General features: G+C 38.3%; 1 protein-coding gene across 1 annotated transcript in view; it reads right to left on the bottom strand.

Moving 5' to 3' along the window:
• The window catches only part of igsf3 (immunoglobulin superfamily, member 3), a 167,909-nt gene that overhangs the window by 57,036 nt on the left and 90,208 nt on the right, over positions 1-20,665 (bottom strand). The window contains exon 3 of the mRNA XM_084420277.1: positions 3,224-3,643. Coding sequence (XP_084276403.1) covers positions 3,224-3,643 — 420 coding nt within the window. The remainder of the gene's footprint in view (positions 1-3,223; positions 3,644-20,665) is intronic.

Genomic DNA, 20,665 nt, shown 5'->3' with positions numbered 1-20,665 from the left:
CTTTAATAATCAGATTGGCCAAAATGTTGAATATTGAATATGCATTAATAATTAAATTTGGTGGTCGAATGTTAAAAAGCCCATGATTGTGACATAGGGCCCAGGACGGTTTCTGAATAACCTTTAGAGCTTAGTTTCAGTAAATGGTCTGAGCAGACTGGGAAGAGAGCTATACATTGTATTTCAGACTTTTATTCCAAAAGAGCAAGGAAAACTTTAAACCTTAAAGGGATAGTTCAGCCTAAAAATATGATATTTTGATTTTTTTTTTTTTTTTGTCCAATTGAAGTCAGTGGTTGGTTTTGTTACCAAAATTCTTCAAAATATATTCCTTCATGTTCCTCAAAACAAAGTCATATGGGTTTTGAGCAACATTTATTTAGGTGATATACCCAAACTCCACTTACAGTCAAGGTATTTAGTGTTACATGACCATGTACCAAGAATAATTGATCAGGTGAGCTGAAGGGAAGTGGATGAGTCTCCAATCTGTCTCTATGAGGAGCTTGTCTGATCTGCATTCATCGCACCCTGATCCTACACACAAATCACATGCATTAGACTCGGTCCCCATCTGCACCCTGGCTCTGTGGAGGTGCCCTTGGGAGACAGCCATCCAACATCCACACCCTAAAATCACAACCTGTCCTCTCCTCGTCCAATCCACCCACCCCTGGGACTCTTGACCAATAACAGGGCTGAGTTAACATGCCACTCGCAGCTTCCGTCCCGCAGCGTGTTTGATGAGGAGGTGTGCTGTCACCTCCCATTCTCATCAAATCACTGGGCTAGCGTGCTTTGAGATTGAGTTACTGCCCTGTGTTCAGTCAGTCAGAGAGAGACAGTGCTCATGTCTGCTGTACATGCTATCTTATGCTCAGGATGGAGCTGCGGCTCTGTAATAAATTGGAAAGTAATGGACTAAAGCCATAGATGAGGGTGGCATTTTTCAGCCCCAGCCTCTGTCCCATGAAATATATATATATATATATTTTTCAGGCCTTCCTGCTTAGGTCTCTCCAGCACTGGAAAGCTTTTCTAATATTAAAATGGGTCCTAGAGATCTCGCCTGATCATAGCCATTTTTTTTCCAGTGATATTCCTCTGAGCTTTCTCTTTTGTAATGTCTCTCAGCCATATCTCTTTCTAAAGTCCTTCTTCAAATCTCCCTCCTGCTCAGCTCGCTCTCTCTCCTCTCCCATCATGACTGGACATGCCCCCTACAGCTGATTGGCTACAAGTTTGATGTGAAATTTTTCAAAAATTCAAACATTTCATCCAGAAATGAAAGTTGTCATCATTTAATCACCCTTATGACATTTCTTTCTAATGTGGAACACAAAATATATACAGTATATATACATTTTGAATATGTTGCACTGTCTTAAAGGGATAGTTCACCCAAAAATTTTAATGCTATCATCATTTCCCCAATTCTCTGTCTTCCCCCTTCCCCCTTCCCCTTAGTTTTGCACGTTCACGTGAGAGTGCAAAACTAAGGGGAAGGGGTAATGAGAAGGGGTAAGACAGAGAACTGGGCTTGGGCCTTACTCTCCATCATGCTGTTCCAAACCTGTATGACTTTGTTTTGTGGAACATAAAAGACCTTTTGAAGAATGTTGGCAACCAAACAGTTTTAGTGACCACAGACTTCCATTGTTTAGACAAAAAACACTGAAATATTATCCTTTCTTTCTTTTCCCTCTCGTTCTGTACTATGTTCACTTTCATTGTTCGGACAAAAACAGTTGAAACATTTTTCAAAATACCTCCTTTTGCGTTCCACAGAAGAAACAACATTGTGAGTTTGGAATGACATGAGGGTGAGTAAATGATGACAGAGTTTACATTTTTTCCAATTAAAAATGTTGGTCATCAAGCAGATGTCAGCCATTGGTGATTACTCAACTGACGGGTTGGTGTCATATGAGTCGATGCGACTGGCTCATTACCGGATGCTAAGAGACCACTGAGACTTCATTACGCAATGCTCTGTGATAAACCTCATGATACTCACAATATCAATGAGTGGAGTGGACATGTGAGAGCCAATGCCTGCTCTGTCCTCTATGACAGGGAGTTCAATGTTAAGAGGATCAGCAACCACGGCTCAGGGACTCTGGTAATGTGCTTAATTTTAGATAGTGATCAGCTCACAGGGCATATTGAAGCATTTCTACAGGGAAGCAGAGTCATGCATACCCTGTTTTACAGAGCAAGGTAACCATAAGCATGACATGCTTTGTTAAGTGGGGGTGATTTATAATATACACATCTGTGAAGGAAAGTTTTTGAAGAAATAATCACCTTAGTTAGAGCAAACACTATGTTTAATTTATATAAAACACTACATTTTCTTTCTATGTATTATAATTTTAAAAAAATATTGTGAAGGATAGTACAGTTTGTTGAATATGTCGCACTGTCTTAAAGGGATAGTTCCAAACCTGTATGACTTTGTTTTGTGGAGCATAACCAAACCGTTTTAGTGACCACAGACTTCCATTGTTTAGACAAAAAACACTGAAACATTTCTCAGAATATACTCTGTGTTCCACAAAAGAAAGAAAATCATTCAGGTTTGGAACAACATAAGGGTGAGTAAATGATATCAAAATATAAATATTTGGGTAATTATCCAGTCTTAGGTCATGTATAATGGTCCAATGTCAGAGTTGTTTGTCCAGTGTAAATGTTTTGGAAAGATTTGTGTTCTGTGTTTCAGCTGCTGATCGAATGACACCCAGATACACAATACAAATCCTACAAGAATCACAAATGGAAGACTTTTTTTGTAAATTGTTCATTAACCATTCTTATGTTAGTTTACATAAGATTGAATTTATGCACAGTATATGCAAATTCGTTCACATTTCATGAATGAGGCCTATTGAAACCATCATACAATACTTCTATCTCTCACACTCATTTTTATTCATATCACATTAAATATGATGTCCACTTTGTCTAGACTAATTTCTTCACACTTAAAGTCTTCACACTTCTTTTTGATATTTTCAGCTACATTCCCACAGCAACTGAATGTGGCTCAAATAATATTTGACACATATTAAACACATATTATGTGCTTTTCCACCTCTGAGAAGAAAACAATGCTTTTCTTTACCAACACCTCTTCTATTCAATGTGTTAAATTAAATAAATCTCAGTGTATAACTAGCAATTAGGATCTGAAAGAGCAAACCCCCCCCCACTCACTCACCTGTGGGCTGAACTTTGACAGACGTCTTCTCTGACTCCATCCGGGTCATGGCGTACCAGGAGCGATCCGGGTCCTGGATCCATTCAGAGGCCTCGCAGTAGAACTCTCCCTGGTCTGTGGGCTGCAGTTTGTAGATGGTGAGACGGTAGGATGTGGCGCTGGTCTTGTCTAGTCGCAGGTCACCTGAAGATAGACGTTGGCGGTACTGTCCCCCCGGCCGTAGAACGAAGTCCCGTGACAGAGTGACCAGATCACGTGGACCAGAATTGGGGTCATCAGCAGGACGTAGGTACCAGCCCACAGACACGTGAGTATGCTGGGATGTCTGACGTGTGACCTCACAGCTCAGCTGTAGAGTGTCGCCCTCCACTTTCGAGAAAGTTTGAGCAGTGGCCGTCACTGTCAAAGAGTCTGGGATCACTGTGGACAAAACCAAGGGATGAGGTTAGTTTGAGAGTAGAGTTCATGAACAACAAAACACACCCTTAAAGCCATTCAGTCCGTGTCCTATTAACATTTAAACAGGATTCTTTCCTGCAGGGTAGCGCAATCTCAACCCTTTTATTAACTTATAGCCTCCAGAAAAATCAAGCCTCTTTTTGTCCTCAACAACCCCTTACTCTTTTTCTCCCACTGTCAGCCTCTGGGTTTCCAATAAAATATGGCAGAATAAAAAAACAAAAAAAAACAAAAAAAAAACAGAATGAATAGAGCACAAAATGAAATATGTACATGCTTTCTTAGGTCAGAATATACTCTGCACAAGAATCTATACGATATATTAAAATTCTGTCTGAAACCGATAAGCCAAAAATTATTTTTAATGTTATAACCGACAACCAATTAATGACCAATATCAAAAAGATATACTATTTTGTCAAAAAATGTAATTAAATAAATAAATAAATAATAATAAACATAAATGAATAAAAATGAATCGTTTTAAAAAAACTAATGAAAAGTAGTTTTTTTTAATAGTGTTTTTAAATATTAACTTTAGGTAATCATTAGATTACGTCAAAGGTAATCTAAATGCAACAATAAATGAGCATGCACATAACTTAATTGTATCAAATAATTGTATTTGCATTATTACAATTATAATACAGCTACAGGTATAATAGTAGATAGTTACAGTCAATATGCTTACAGTAACTTAGATCAGTTTTAAGGCACAGGCATTTAAATGTAAATGTATCACCTGCTAGAACACTAGGATTTGTAAGAGCACAAATTAAGTATGCGCTCGTGTACTTGCCTTAAGTATGTTTCTGGTCTTACCCTTATGGGTTTAGCCTACACAGTTTCTCTCTTTCTCTTGTGTACAGTGACCATAGGCTCACATATGTAAACAACTTGCTGCAGATGCACATGTCATGAACACATGTTTTCATGAAGCTGGGGAAGCATGAAAGAAGAACAGACCCGTGGTCGCAGATAAACCAATATCCAAACATAGATTTCGTTTTCGTGGACAGCTTGCTATGCTGCCCGAACCCACGCTTGCACACTGCAGCTCAGCAGCAAGGCATTCCAGCACATTTCTGACACCGCGGTTCCATCCTGTAGCGCAGAGCAGACACAACATGATATTCTGCATCCCATTACCGCTAGATGTCTTTGTGCGGTGCTAGCACTGATTAGCACCAGTCAGATCTTCAGCCCGGGAACGGCGTCTCACAGGCTGTGAAAAAAACAGCTCTGACATCACTGTGCGAGAAATGGATTTTCGTGACAAACCAAAATCCTGGAAATAAATCTGTGTGACATCTTGCAAACTGCAGCTGCAATATTTATCTGAATGAGGTGCTGACAGCTGCCAATGGCTCCAATGCCTCAAGTTTCTTTTTCCAAAAATAAAAAATAAAAAAAACATTACAAATCCTGATATAGCAGGCCTTTAGCAAAATAAAAATGAACTTTTGAGTTAATGGAGCACGATGACTATTTGTAGATGTCAACAAGACCTTTTTCTAAACTGTAGCAGAGATAAAAATAATTTAAATGACTTTTAAAAAAATAATTGTGGCCATAAAAGGTAATAAGTATAACACAAAAAAGTGCTTTTGAAATTTCAATTTAAGTATATTATGGATGGATCTTAAATTGCTGGGCCAGTTCCGGGCTGATCATAGGCCAAAAGGAGATGTATGGAAATGTAATATTGCTGGCAACGAGTGATCCACGTTGTCACCCATTCCGTGAATCCAGCATTGCATGTCTCCAGCACCGAAGCGGGTCCAATGTCAATCCAGCCAGCACTTGGAGTAGCACGTAATGAAATGTTCCTGGTGCACCTTGCCACCTTGGTAAAATGTTTTTTAAAGAGCCTGAGGTAAACTTAAGTGCATGTACCTGGCTTAAGACAGCTAGACAACATTTCAGTTGAAGAATATCTAATTAACATCAAATTATTCAAGGATTAAATTGACATAAGCTTCTACCTGAGATTGGAACACATTCTTGAGGTTTAATTCACTAGCACATGGTGCTAGCAATGGCAAGGTTATTGGTTTGGTTGGCAGGGAATGCATTAATTGCTTAAACACAATATGTAAGTTGCTTTGGTGAAAAGTTGGGATGCACTGATAATAAAATTGTGGCTGATGCTAATATGACAACAGTTATTTTCATATTATAGCCTGGCTAAGCCTGAAAAATGGTTAAAATTATCTAATATTCTGTTGAAAAAAATTGTATACATTAAAATAAACCAGTCAGGCCCCTTGTCACTCCTACTGTCTCATCATTGTGAGTGTGTGCGGCGGTCCCGAGTTCGCTCGGGCCATACGCTCTTCCGTCCAGGCGAGTCGTTTTTGTGTGCGGAATGTGGTGTACGGATCCAGGCACTTCGGGCTAGTTTGGTTTCGGTTCGGTGTTGGGGTTCGGACATTCATGCTCCCCGTGTGTTTGTCTTCTGTTGTGAGTGCATGGGATGAGCATTTTTTCTATGTAGCACACAGTTTGTATTTCGGACACGTGCTTTCATGTTATGTTATGTGTGGACATGCAGTCGGTGAGAGCTCTCATTGGCAGCCTTGTTTGTGTCATGGCTCATGCTTCAGATCTTAAACTGACATTAGCCTAATAAACCTGCTGCTGTGATGTCTGTTATTAATGTAAACCAAAGAACAAATGAATGACTGCTCTTGACGGAATAACTTTTGTAGCTTTAATAAGGATTAATCTACATTTCATTTATAATTTATGAAGTGAAGACTGTGAAGTGTTTGATAACTTTATTCAGTTTCTGTATATTTCCTACACCAAAGAAATGCTGTACAAAATCTGCCAAATTCTGACAGTAACATACTGCTTTGTGCTTTCCATTAGAACAGTAATGTACTGTAGAAAAAGATGCATTCTGGGCAATATCTGTTAGATAAAATATTTACAACATTCTGTCTTTATGTTGTTAATACATTAATGTGGAGATTAAATGTGAAATTATTACAATATAAAAATATGTTAAAAACATTAATGTTAGGTGCGATTAATTACAGAAAAATGTGCGATTAGTTTAACATTTTTAGATCCAGAGTTTTTCAACTAAAAATTATATGAATTAAAAAACTAATATATATATGAATAACATACCTAATATAACATATACTACATATCCTTACAATATTGGTTAATGGCCATTAATCAATATTGTAAGGATATACAGTGTATGCCTTAAACAAAAAATTCCTGTCAAATGCATAAATGCAAGTCCTAATATGATAACAAATTTGATTATGCTTTCAGCAACAGTAGCAATAAGAGTCCTCTCTGCTCCACTCCACAACATTATATTACAAATTCTTCCTGAAAATCAGCAAAGAAGTCTGCAGATTTAGTCTGGGAGTTGGGGACTAAGAACTGTAGAATGTGCAACTGGGTTCAGCTGAGCCACTTGACATTATAATCTTAAATAGAGGACTTCAAACTCACTCTAAAAAGTTGTTTTTTTCAGAGAGTTGCATGAAAGCCTTTCTGAATCAATCAGTCTGTCTCTTTTATTGCAACTGGCCCTGAATAAATAAAAACCTATTGAGATGTAAGCTTTGAGCGAACAGACTCACATGCGCTGCTTCGGCATTACTGCACATGTGAAAATGAATCCACTAGGTTTCAGCAAGTTGGTTTACCTGCATGCACATTAGGAGCTTCTGCACATAAGAACTCAATTATTCAACTTCATGTTTGCTCACACATTATCACTGCTGAGCTAGAGCGCACAACCCACACAAAAGGTACGCAACACTAATGAAACAACAGCGAGCGGGTGGGGAGAGAAAACGGCTTATATAAAACTAATGAAATGGGAGAAAGACTGCGTGAGAGAGAGATGATTGACAGAGGAGGAACAGCAGACGGCAGCCATGCAAATGAAACGAGGGGAAAGAAATGAAAGGAACAGAGGAAAGATGGCACTGTTTAACAGCAGGTTACTTCGGCAGTGCTTTGAAGAATCGCAGATGTTAGACACAAAGACAGAAAGTGAGCAAAATAGTCAAATGAGGCTGAGAGGGAGGGCTGAGGGCTGAGAGACTGAGGTGGCGGCCCTCCGCTGGGTTTTTTAATAGGAAAGCAAACGGTGTTCTCTCACACCCTGACGAACAAGCCGGAGGGACCTACCACTTTGCCAATCACAACAGAGGTGGGGAGACACAAGGAAAGGACGGGGCGAGGATAAAAATAGAGGGACTTTTACCATTTGGGCATCTCTGATTATTCTTGCACTCTTCAGTTGTGTGTCTAGAAGAGTAGATGATGGTGTAGGAGTGAGATAGAAAGAACCCGCTAACACAGATTCCTTTGTGGAGGAGTGTGAGTGTGTGTTCCTATGTAGGCGAGGACCTGAGGGACAATCTTCACTACAGTAGTACCACGTACGCCCACACACTCATCGCTGACTCCATATAATCATCATGTGTTATGATGCAAGTAATGGAAAAACTCAATAAGGGTTCTTCATCTTAGCATAAACACATCCTAAACAAACAATAAACCCACAGTCTCCAGAAGAAACATGATCGATACTTAAATATTAGATATCATATTCTACAGAAACGAGTTCGTTACCATAACAACTACTCAACAAGGTCCCATGGAAACAGCTAGCTGTTTCCATGCCAACATTACATCCTCAACTTGTAAAAGCATAAAGATATTGATGGCATCAAACTACAAGCTCTCCAAGTTAAGTCACCAAATCAAGCCTAAATCTCATGATATTTGCATTCAGTTCACCAGCGGACCAGGGCTGAGAGAGAAAGAGATAGAGGGATCTCAGTCCTTGATGATTGTCTAACAGTACCATCATTTGTCCAAGCTCAAAGTCATATCCCTGCTCCTGGATATCCTAAAATTACTAAAAAATACACAGGCTAAGTTCAGCTAAGTATATATTTTACAAATGAAAGGTACTTTGTACCAGCTTGATGGAAGAAAACCAAAAGAAAAATAAGACATAAATCAGGTATCAGTACAAAACCAGCTGCCACACATTACATAACATTTGAGTTAAAAATAAAAGACTTGAAACATTGTACATTATAAATACCACTGGATGAGTCCTGTTCAAAGCTGTAAAACGGTCGATATATGGACTCCTGCAATTCTATATTAATGTGCAAAGTTGCACCGATGCTTGGCAATAAAATATGAAATATACAGTACCTTTCAAAAGTTTGGGGTTAGTACGATTATTTTTCTTTGAAAGAAAAAACTTACTTTTTAATTCGGCAAGGATGCATTAAATTGATCAAAGGTGACAATACTTTTACAAAAGATCAAATAAATGCTGTTCTTTTGAACTTTTGAAAATAAAGGTATAATGGTTTCCACAAAAATATTAGGTTTTCAATATTGCTAACAATAATAAGAAATTTTTCTAGAGCACCAAATCATCATATTAGAATGATTTCTGAAGGATCATGTGACACTGAAGACTGGATGCTGAAAATTCAGCTTTGCCATCACAGAAGTAAATTACATTTTAATTTTTTTTACAGTATTTTAAACAAATAAATACAGTTTTGGTGAGCATAAGAGACTTCTTTTTTTTAAATCGTACTGTCCCAAAACTTTTGAACGGTACTATATTTAATCATATAACAACCTGAATTTTTTTGGTAGCTGATGCATTCAGTTCAATTCATAAAGAAAAAAATATGCTGCTCCAGATGAAGGGGTACTTGAACATTACTGATGAGGTTGTGGGGGAATCAGGACTAAAAAAATGTCAGGAAATACTGTTCTATGGTATTCTGTTTGGAGTCAGATTTTTTTTTTTTCAATCCCACTGGAAATAGCCTGATAAAATTACGATATAACAAATAACAGTTGACATTTCCGCTGTCACGTTATAGCACTGAACCCTGATGTCAGGCATCTATGAATCTATTTTCAGATTCTGTAACCCCAATCTGGACTGGTTTAGGGCAAACATCCAGGCGTGATGCCAGGGGCACAGTCTCAGAGATGAGATGCAGCCTGCAGGGCAAGAAGAAGATTCTAGATAACAAGGCTTGCTCTTGGTTTGAGATTTCTGTTCAGGCCATTCTTATCCCACTGCTCTTCGCCATCTAGTCACTTAAAAACTATCAGAGGAGAAAAATTCACTATAGTGTGCAGCTGAACCTTGTTAAATTTTATGTCAATTCCCTGACCTGAGCAGATGGTATAACTCAGGTGCTCCAAAGACTCCCTCTTGAGCCAGCAGCCCATTTAGCAACTTTTGAGAAACAACAGTTGAAGTTGTTTTTGCCAAAGTCGTTTGTGTTCTTCAGTTAGGGGTAAAAAGAAGCTTTAAATAACTTTTCAGCAGTATACTGTTAGCAAACCTCCTAACACTGCCCAGTGCCCACGCTACTGCTGTTAGATGAATATGTAAGTTTGTGCTGCACTCTTTCCTCTCAATAACAAAATAAATGCAACAACAAAAATGACAGCGGTTAGAAAACCGCAGTTAAGAAAGCATCAGATCATAGCGATGTGGATATGTTTGCATGAGCTCTGCAATACTGTACTTGAGTCATGCCACGTTAATTTATATAGCAATATACAATAAAGCAAGCAGCTTTACAGCATGAAACATGAAAAAAATATGTGCCAGTGAAGCTGTCAATTAGAATTACAACGTTTCAACTATAAAGCAGCTCTCCAGTGTTCATGTTTTTACTCGCGTCTTTAAGGTACTGAACAGAAGAAATCAACCAAAAAAGAAGACTTCCACGTTAAAGAAGGTGGAGCCCCAGAGCCACACCCACCTATTACATAATCACCAATGACCAATGGTAGTTACCAGCCGGAGCAAACATTTCCAGAAAGTTCAAACTCCTGAAATAAACTACAAACGAGTTTAGTTTGAAATTATGTCACACTAGTTCGCCTTTGATTTAGCCTGAAGTATATATCGGGTCCTTTACCCTCACAGCTTAAACATGCAACAGGGTTGATCAACTAAATGACTTTTTACATACTCGCTTTTTACCTTTTCACAAATTTCCTAATTTTGACAGTAAATCAAAGTGAGTTTCGCCAAAATAAAAGCAGACCACCATGCAAACATACAAGCACCATTTGGCATCTATCTGTGGAATTTGCATTTGCATGGTTTGTCGGTTGAACTGGAGATGAAGAGACAACTGCTCACTTTTCGAAAGATTATGAGCAGAAAGGTCAGTTAGTGAGGAAAAGTGTCCGTGCATAGAGCTAATAAAACCCATAATTCCCTGAGAAACCTGGCTTTACTATGTGTGAATGAGCTGGCAGTGATGCCAGGAGCTCTTAGATGAGGTGCTAACCCACAAAACCCTTCCAGCGCTTGACAAGCAAGCAACCTGTCTGGGTATCAGAGGTTAACATGACGGGCAACTTGCATCCTCTTATCGGCAACGGCAAATTAAATTTGCCGTGCATATGAGCAAAGACAAATGCTAAAGAGTATGTGCTGATCCCTCTTTAGTGCTCCAGCGAATGCACTTCTCTCTGCTAAACTCATCTCCATTATAATATCAAACAACCGCTCTGGCAAGTGAAGCCTGGCAATTAACATAATCTAGCAGGTAATGCAAATGCTAACAAGTTAAGGATTCATTTAACAATTAGAGGAGTGGAGGAAGGTTAAGCGGGGAACACCTTGCACTTCTCAATAACACAGCAGCATCCTCAAAACATGAGATAAAGGAGAACGACACTTAATAGCAAAGAGAAGCTACTGAAATTGAGTCTATACCATACAATAGGGAAGTTCTGTAGTTACAGTCGGGTTCCTGAGGTAAAAATCCTATTAATTTTCTCCGTATGGGGAAACAACTTTTGAAAGATAACTTACAAACCCTTAAAGACAGACCTACTGTGAGCTGCGAGGTTGTGAATTGATGGAATATGCTTTTGTTGAAGCCATCAGTGCACATTATTTCAACTTCTTTTTTTAAATAACCATGTTCAACAACACAATTCCTGGTGGAAAAACTACATCAGGATTTTGAAGAGAAATCTCCACCAATCAAAGAATTACAAGCAAATTGTGATCACAAGCAATCACGGGATTGCAGTTCTTTCCATCATTAAAGCCATTAAGTACTTTTTTGTTTCAAATCAAAGTTTGTAATGTTGTAATTCACCTCATAGATGGTTGGTTTGGTTCAAGGCTTATAACTCTTAAATGAAGATTTGTCTGTATGGTAAAACGAGTGGGAACTAATCTAGGAGTCCTAAAATTCAGAAATGAGTTGTTTTCAGTTGCATCATAGTTGTTTTTTGAACGAGCTATTGGTTAACTGCCTGAAAAACATCTGTGGTTAACAAAAGCCTAAGATATTTGTACATCTTATTCTACAACATGAAATACATCAGTAATACTCCACTCGTTTTTTTTTTTTAAGCTTTTGTGTGTTTTGAAAAGGGAGGTTGATGACAAATGACTACCGATGAGACTACAGAGGTTGTCAGGGATATTAAAATGCCATCACACCCAACCAGGAAAACTCAATTGTATTTAGGATGTAAAATTAATAAAAGTGTTCAATTGTGAAGATCATCTAGATGTAAAAACATATCAGAATCATAAACTTTTGCTGGTCACAGAGCTTATTTTCCTCAATCTAAAATCCAATGTAAAACTTCCAGGGTGGTCTAAAAAAAATATGCCACCCCTCCAGCACTCTGTACACAATGTAGTCTTAAAACAATGCATCTATTCAATGTAACTATATTACTATGCATGACAAACAAACAACTGCATGTTCACAATGACCCAGCCTGGACTGGGTTATAAGGGTTTTGGACACTTGTCAGCTGGTCTGGCTGCATGTGAGACCAGTTAAATACCTGTGAGACCAGTATGGTAGATCAGACAGACTATCTTAAAGATCACCAACACATCTTAGTCCGGTGGTTTAAGTTGTTTTTTAAGTATGATGTCTGAAATGATGTGTATGTAGGCAGCAGCCGCAGCACACTAAGGTTTGCAGCTTGTGTCAACAAAACGCCTCTCCACCCTCCAGTTTTTCACCTGCCCTGACTCATTCAATCCCATTATCTACAAAATCTCCTTCTTTTTTTCTTCATTCTGTCCTCTTTCAAAAGGTGAGCAGTCCTCCCTCTGGCCAGCATTTTAAGTGCAATCACACAGCCGCTGAGAGCAAAATAATTGGCAATGCGTGACTGAGAGAGAGAGAGAGGTGAGTAGATAGACAGGGACAGAAGAGATTTAAAGAGGTCGTCAGAACAACAACTTTACACCCCACACTCGGTGGGAGAGCTGCAATTGCCTGTCACATCAAAAGCACAGTGGAAAGTGAGAGAGGAAGAAAATGGTACATCTATTCACTCTCAGTCTCTCGTTCCCTGTTACAGACGCGAAGACACCACATCAGACTGTCTGTCAGCACAGTACACCACCAGACTTTTATTTATATAGTCTCTTCCAATACAACATTGTCTTCTCGTCCCTTCCCTTCCGCCCCACAATCCTGCTCTCTCGCTTTAGCCATTTGAACACACACTTTGTGTTTAATGCACAGTTCAATTCAAATGCTTTGATGTGACTGACATCACGCAAACAGAAAAGCATTATGTTTTGTTACACGTTGATAAGTGCATCTTATCGCACAAACACCACATGCGCAGCTAAATGAAAAGAGGGTTGGATTGGAGGATGAAGGTCAAGAAGTTGTGATAAATGTAATGCAATGGGATGTAATGTTCATTACTAGGGATGTGAACGAGTCCTCGGATATGACAGTGACGATTGATCATAAAAAATAATGATTGCCATGCCCGTGACTCTAAAAAATGTTGTTGTTGTTGTTTTTTCTGATTGGTTATTGCGGCATTTTGGGTGCACCTGAGGTCTGATTGGTTAACGTTAGGACATGCCGTTAGGACAAAAAAACTATGGATTTGAAAGCATGCAACATGCATGATAATTGGATAATTGACCATGAAAATACAGTAAAGTGCAAGATGTGCAGAGACAATCTGCCATATACATAGAGATCACTTTTGTAATCTAATGTGTAAATGTTTCAGCGTTGTTGAAGAGCGCATCCACAATGGGAGTTCTGAGCATGGTCAAGTTCACGTGCGCATTTGCGTTCTTTTGTACAGATGTAAGTTGCAGTATTTGTTGGTGGAGTTGAGCAAAGCACTTCATTTAGCGATGTTCATTCACTCGTCAGCATCAGCTCAAGATGTGCAGCACCAATTAGCCATTTAACATTATAATGAGAACACTATAGAATGTTGTGAATTCTTGTTTTAGATGCCCGTGTCATGCATCCAAACAGGAGTTACACATTATGGTTAGCCCGTAACAAGTTCACTTGCATTTGTGTCCTTTTGTGCAGAAACAAGTTGTAATGTTAGCCTACGTTTATGTTGTGTATCTAGAATATCTGATTAATATATTCATATAGGATGCGACAAATAGAACAGGCTTCAGTTTACTGGTGTTCATTCACTCTTTAGCTTCACCTATTCACCTACTGCAGTATCAGCTATTACTTTTAGAAGTTTATTTTTCAAAAACAGTGATGTATTATTAATAATCTAGCAGTGCTATTTTTCTAGTCATATTTTTAAATGACTTATCAGTAATCAAAAAAAAAAAAAAAAAGGGGGACAAAAAGGGAAAAGCCCATTCATATTCATTACTGGTTTAAGTCATAGAAAGCGCTGATTAAAGGACCTCTTGATTATGAGAGAGAGAGAGAGACACCAAGGCACTCTTTGCTCATGGGTGCGCTCAGTTTCAGATACAGGTAGCCGTATGTGTCATGTGACCAATCACAAGCTGCAGAAATGTGATGTCATGATAGCACTGATTGTCAGGAGCTTTCAAATGCAAACAGACAGGGAAAAATAAATTGGTCCATGGTAAAACAAAATTTCGTAATATTTCATGAAGAATGGAATGCTTTCATTTAGATTACGTTAACATTTTTATTTACTTTAAATTAAATTATAATAATTATACAATAATAATAATATAATATAATATAATAATTAGAAACATATTCCTAAACAAGTCTACTGTTGAATGGCGGTAATTGGATAAAGATACAATAATGATTTAATTACAGCAGAGGCTAACTGGACCATGCTAACCAGCAAAACCTTGACCCCTCCGTTTCCACAACAGAGAACAGCTTCAGGATGAATCAGATAATGATCAAAGCAGCGCACAGTCATTAACGAACACACAAACACACACAACAAAAGAGAAGATTGTGATCGAGAGCACCACACAATCTTCAAATTAAAGCCGTGGAGAATCGGTCTTGATAGGGAAAGGAGACCCGCATGAATCAGATTCAAGAGCTCTCAATTCATAACAGGCATTGAAAAAAAAAAAAACTCCAAACCACTGGAGTCATTAGACACTATCCCGTGATCTATGTGCAATCACACAAGGCTTTCCGGAAGCCTGTTCTAAGTACTGAGTGCTGGGAACATTTGAAAGTGCTTCCATGCTGTCATTAAACCTTCCCTGCCCAGGGGAAGACATCAGTATGCCAGACTCAAATGAGATCTGCTCTCAAAACCAGCTGCCGGTTCCCCCCCCCCAACTCCTTCTGAAAGGTTGAAAACACCATCTTAAAGAGCTAAACGGAAAGCTGCGGTTCCTGTCTTCAACTCGGACATTAAGGAAGCATTCTATTGGGGTTCTGCGGAGAGCAGAGTGACAGCCCACCCTCAGTGGAAACACAGACAAAAAAGATTGATACGCACCAGCTCAAGTACCACGGCAGAAACGCAAACCGACTCGAGCCGACACTCACTGCTTATTCAGGAGTTCAAACACTCAATCATGAACATTTCAAGAATGCCTAATGAATCTTTACAGAGCTGTGAGGAGGGCAGATTAACTCGCTTTACATTTTTAGACTATCAGCTTGAATCGCTGTCTCTTTTCCTGAGATTTACATTTACTCCACTGTGTTTAGACAGTAAATGTCATTTCCGTTGGCTTGCTAAAGAAATAAATCTCTAGGTTGAGTTGCCCTCTTCAATCGTACTGTTTGCACTGCCTAAATTAAGACCCACTCTCTAAGTCTCTAAAGATGAGTTATCAATGCGCGCAGACGAAGAATATGATTCGCAGAGGTATATCTGGGTGTTGGGTGTCACTTAAATGGTGTTTTTTTTATTTATTTTTTTATTGATTGATGGCCATATGTAGAGAGGGAGGTCAAAATAAAGTTGATGTATACCTAAAAAAAAACTTTATATTATTTGATTGTCTTGTGATGACTCCTTGGAATGTTTTCAATTAGGCTAGTTTAATAAAAGCAACAAAAAAAATGAAACAATCATTATTATTACTATTATAATCATCATCATCATTATTTCACAAAATTTTCTGAAGTGAAATGAATACTTATTTTAGACAAAAACAATGAATTAATATATAATACCAGAATATATAATAAAATAATTTCATTTTTTTGTGAATTATTATTACATTCTTTCACAAAAATGTTTGTCAATTAATATGAGCCAATTTCTGATTATTATTAATAATAATAATAATAATAATAATAATATATTCATATAATATATAAATATATATATATATATATATATTGGTGAAATATTTATTTATTTATTCATTTTTCACTTATAAATTAACAAATTAATAAGCTGTCCTGTGCCGATAATATCAAAACGATCTTCCTGGCCAAAGTCTTGTCATGGTTAATAACCATTTTATGTTCACAACTGAACGGTATGTGAACAGGCAGTAAACACATTTAGCTTTCTAAAACCGGACTGACAACCGTATCCTGATGCTGTGTGAAAGAAGCCTCATAATAAACCCTGCCAACACCAGTATATTTTATGTTTGACGATCAGGGCCAGAGACAAATGTGAGTTAAATGGAAGATTGGGGGAGCAGGGCATCAAAAGGCCTAAAGCAACAAACAGAGAGGACACAAAAGGATGGAGACAACATAAAAGGAGAGGCAAAACTACAAGCTCATTGTTTGCATGGGCAGGGCTTTTATTTGAGCTTTGTTTACAGCCAGTGTGTTTGTTGAGCCTGACACAGTCTTTGATCCTGACTTCTTGCACTCAGAGATGACAGTAACCACCAGCACACCGCGCTTGTGTATACCTGATGACGAGGACGAGAAAGCAAGTGACACATGGAATGACATAACAACAGGGGTTGACATGCAAAAAACAAACACCAAAGAACGAACAATGTTACGATACGCCCGAGCGAACATACTTCACCCATGTCTGAAATAGAAGAATTACGGCTTTCTCTGCTGTTTTTGGAGTGTATGTGGGAACTCTATAGGGGTTTCTCTCCACTCCAAATCTAATTAGAGACCATCAGAGCCGCAGCCATTGTAAAGGCTGCTAAGGTAATTAGCTCCTCTAATTGCATTCTGAAATATTGAATATAGGGATATGAGAATGAACACTGCTGGTTTCTCCTCCAGGAACATGCAGTGTCTCTCCTCATCTCTGATTTGCTCTCATTCTCTCTCTCTGATAAAGGTCAAACAATATGAACTCAATGAGGGTGGAGTAATTGGTTTGGCGAGTGGAAACACAGAGTAAATAAGGCTATTTTTTTGATGCCGCCCTCAAGAAACGAACAGCTTTTTCATTAATGTGTGTTGGGGCAAACTAAGTACACAACGTATACAAGACACACGGAAAGGGCAATCACAAAACACGTACACACACAACTGATGCAAGTGGAAAAGTAATGTTTGATGTCTGGTAGAGATGGATCGAGGGCCATTCTAGATGAATATTACTGAGGTTAATTGAAAAGTACTATTACCGCGGCTGGAGTGAATTCTCAGATTGCAACGTGCATGAAAATTTAAATAGTGGAAAGCAATCTTAATATTAATATTCAGTGCCTAGGATGTCAAAATGCTTAGCAGCAGGTGCCTGGTACAAAAACATAATTATTTAAAATGACACTTTTTGTAATTAATAGTTTTATTTGATTTCTTTTCAAAGAAAGTGCATGCGTATAAGCTGGGTTCTACCATATGCATGGATTAAATACAGAACACATGCATTACCGTTCAAAAGTTTGGCGTTTCGTATTTTTACCTTTCACTTTCATTCAGCAAGGACAACATAAAACTGATCAAAAGCAAAGAAACCAGAAATAGAACAACCTAGCAAACTACAATCACATAAAAACATGTTGAAAATCACTCAGAACACCAAAGCAATGCTCTGGCAACAGCCCACAATACTCTAGCATCATCACATCAGTGCATTTTTCGTGAGCCAATTTCTTGCCTAGAAAAAGTCAAAATCTGGTAATTATTGTTATCTGGTTCTTCCTAATAATTATGAAGCCTTAGATCTCATAAAGAATCACTATACATGGCCAACTGAACACACACAAACCACTGCTTTCACACACACATCCCCACTAATGCTTTTGCACACACAATCTCAAATAACAGGAATAGAAAGGCTATGGCTATTGAAAGGATGGTGAATCAGAGATGGAGGGAGGATATGGGAGGAAAGAAAAAGGCCAAAGAGAGAACAACCATGGAGGCGGAGAAGGGAAAGAATAGATGATGCATGGCGTGTTCATGTGTGTGGTAGGGGTGGAGGTCATGGGAGGCGTGCAGGAGGAAGTGTAAATCAGAGGAAAATGTGCTTCAGTATACAGTGTCACAGTCATAAGCTGCTCAGCTGTGCTCTGCTAAAATCTGAATTCAAAAATAATAAGCAACAAAGATATTTCTCCTTTTACCACAAACCTTCAAACCTAAAAACAGAACTGTTTCGAAAAAAACTGAAAACAATATAACAGTGAAAAAATAAAGATAATACTCCATGTACCAGTATTTATTCATTTAAAATGCATGCATGCAATTTCAGTTGGTCTAAAGTGTTGAAATCATTTTAGTCCTAATTAAATCAAATTTGTGTGTAAACAAACACTATTTAATTGATTAGATGTGATTATTTATAACACATTTAATTGATTAGAATGATCAAAGGAGACAGTAAAGACATTAATAATGTTACAAAAAATATATATTTCATATAAATACTGTTCTCTTAAAATTCTATTAAATCAAACAAACTTAAAAAATGTATCATGGTTTCCACCAAAATATTAAGCAGCACTTAGGCATTGGCACTTAATAGCAGCACTTAACTGTTTGCAACCTTGGTACTAATAAACATTTTTTTAAAAAAATTTGTAAATTTGGAGTGCTGTCAGTACAGAGAACAACGACAAAAATCGGTGTTGCCTACACCGTGTTATCCTCTTTTTAAAATTTGCACCCTGTTGACTTCAGTGGGGCAAGTTTTAAACCTGCTTTTAGGCTCTTTACATCCTTGATGTGTCATTACAAGTGCCCAGCCATGTGCGTGATTTCTTCAGAGTGAACACGGGTGAATCTGACTGCAGTAGATGTGAAAGATATTAGATTAGATCTAATTAGATTAGATTAGAAAGATAGATATTCAGCCAGCGCACATACCTGTATTTTCTTCCTGTTTTCGGTCGAAGTCCACAGTAGTCGATTGTCGAGTTCACGCGCGTGATCATAGGTAACTAAACCTATCCGCGTGAACTCGACAATCGACTACTGTGGACATAAAAATTAGCTCAATGTTAAAATTGACTGGAGTTCTCCTTTAATAAATTATGTTTCTTGAACAGCAAATCAGCATATTAGAATGATTTCTGAAGAATCATGTGACACTAGCTGCGCTTACATGGACCCTAATAGTCCAATTGTAATCGGACTACTAGCACAGTCAGAATAAAAAAGTCACATGTAACCACATCAATCGGAGTGAATTGGCCAAATCCGATTAAAATTTCATTTCGGATTGTAAGGGGTGGTTTAAACCTTTTGTAATCCGATCGAGGGGACATGTAAACACTTGATCGGATTGAAAACCGAAACTGGAAAGTACTGCGCATGTGCAATGCGGTAGAAATGGTGTAATGACGAATGACACAAGGAACGAGCTGTTGTTGTTGTTGAATGAAGTGTAATAAATGACTGGCTTGTCATTCTAAAATTCTCCTTCCACTCATCGTCTGTGAAGTGGAGCAGAACAACGTCCCACCAGTCCTTGTTTCGGACTCTCATCCACAGACGCTACTACTAATTTTGGGAGCGGGAATGCTGTTTTTACTGTTTGATTAATATAAGCAGCAGTGCAGTGTGCGCATGTCATAAAAATCTATTCCGATTTGAAGCTTGTGACATACAAACGTGCACATCAACCCGATCACTTTATTTAGCGTTCATGTAAACACTACGTTCGGATTCACCAATTCAACATTCAACAAAAGCTGTTCATGTAAACGTAGCCACTGAGGAGTAATAGGCCTAGTAGTGTACTTGCAAACTGAAATTTAGTCTGTGTTTCCCACATAAGCACAAGCACTATGTAGCAGTACGCAAATCTATGCAATCAAGAGGTCTGCAATGTGGACCAGATCTTTTGCCATCTGGCTCCGCAAGACTATCGATTCCCCAACAGCAGAAGTTCAGGTTCAATCAGACTGCTGCTCAATAGGGCGCCACTGTTTACTCAATTTAGAAAGTTCACACAGCTTTTCATAGGCAAACTGAAAGCTGATTCAGTCACTATTCAAACACTGAAAGTAAATGCTGAACTTTCCTTTTATATGTCCATACTGATTCCTGTCTTCTTTGAGGACAGTCTTGACAAAAGCAGAAAAGGGTTTACAAACTCATAGTAATACTCACAGATAATCTCTCAAGACTATTCTGAATAACGTGCAAATATGGAATCCAATGCTTTGATCGTTTCACTCAGTGACTCGCCGAGAGCTGTGTCTGAGTGCGAGTGTTTATGTATAAAAGTTTCAGAGAGACTTGTTGCCGCATTTAATCCATTTTCTTCCAGAGGGACTGTGGGAATACCTTCACAAGCAGGTAAAAACTCTCGAGAAGT

The sequence above is a fragment of the Rutilus rutilus genome, assembly GCF_951802725.1.
Source record: "Rutilus rutilus genome assembly, chromosome: 10".
In the NCBI taxonomy this organism is placed as follows: Eukaryota; Metazoa; Chordata; class Actinopteri; order Cypriniformes; family Leuciscidae; genus Rutilus; species Rutilus rutilus.
Note: the sequence above shows the minus strand (reverse complement) of the source record. Positions and strands in the feature narration are given on the sequence as shown.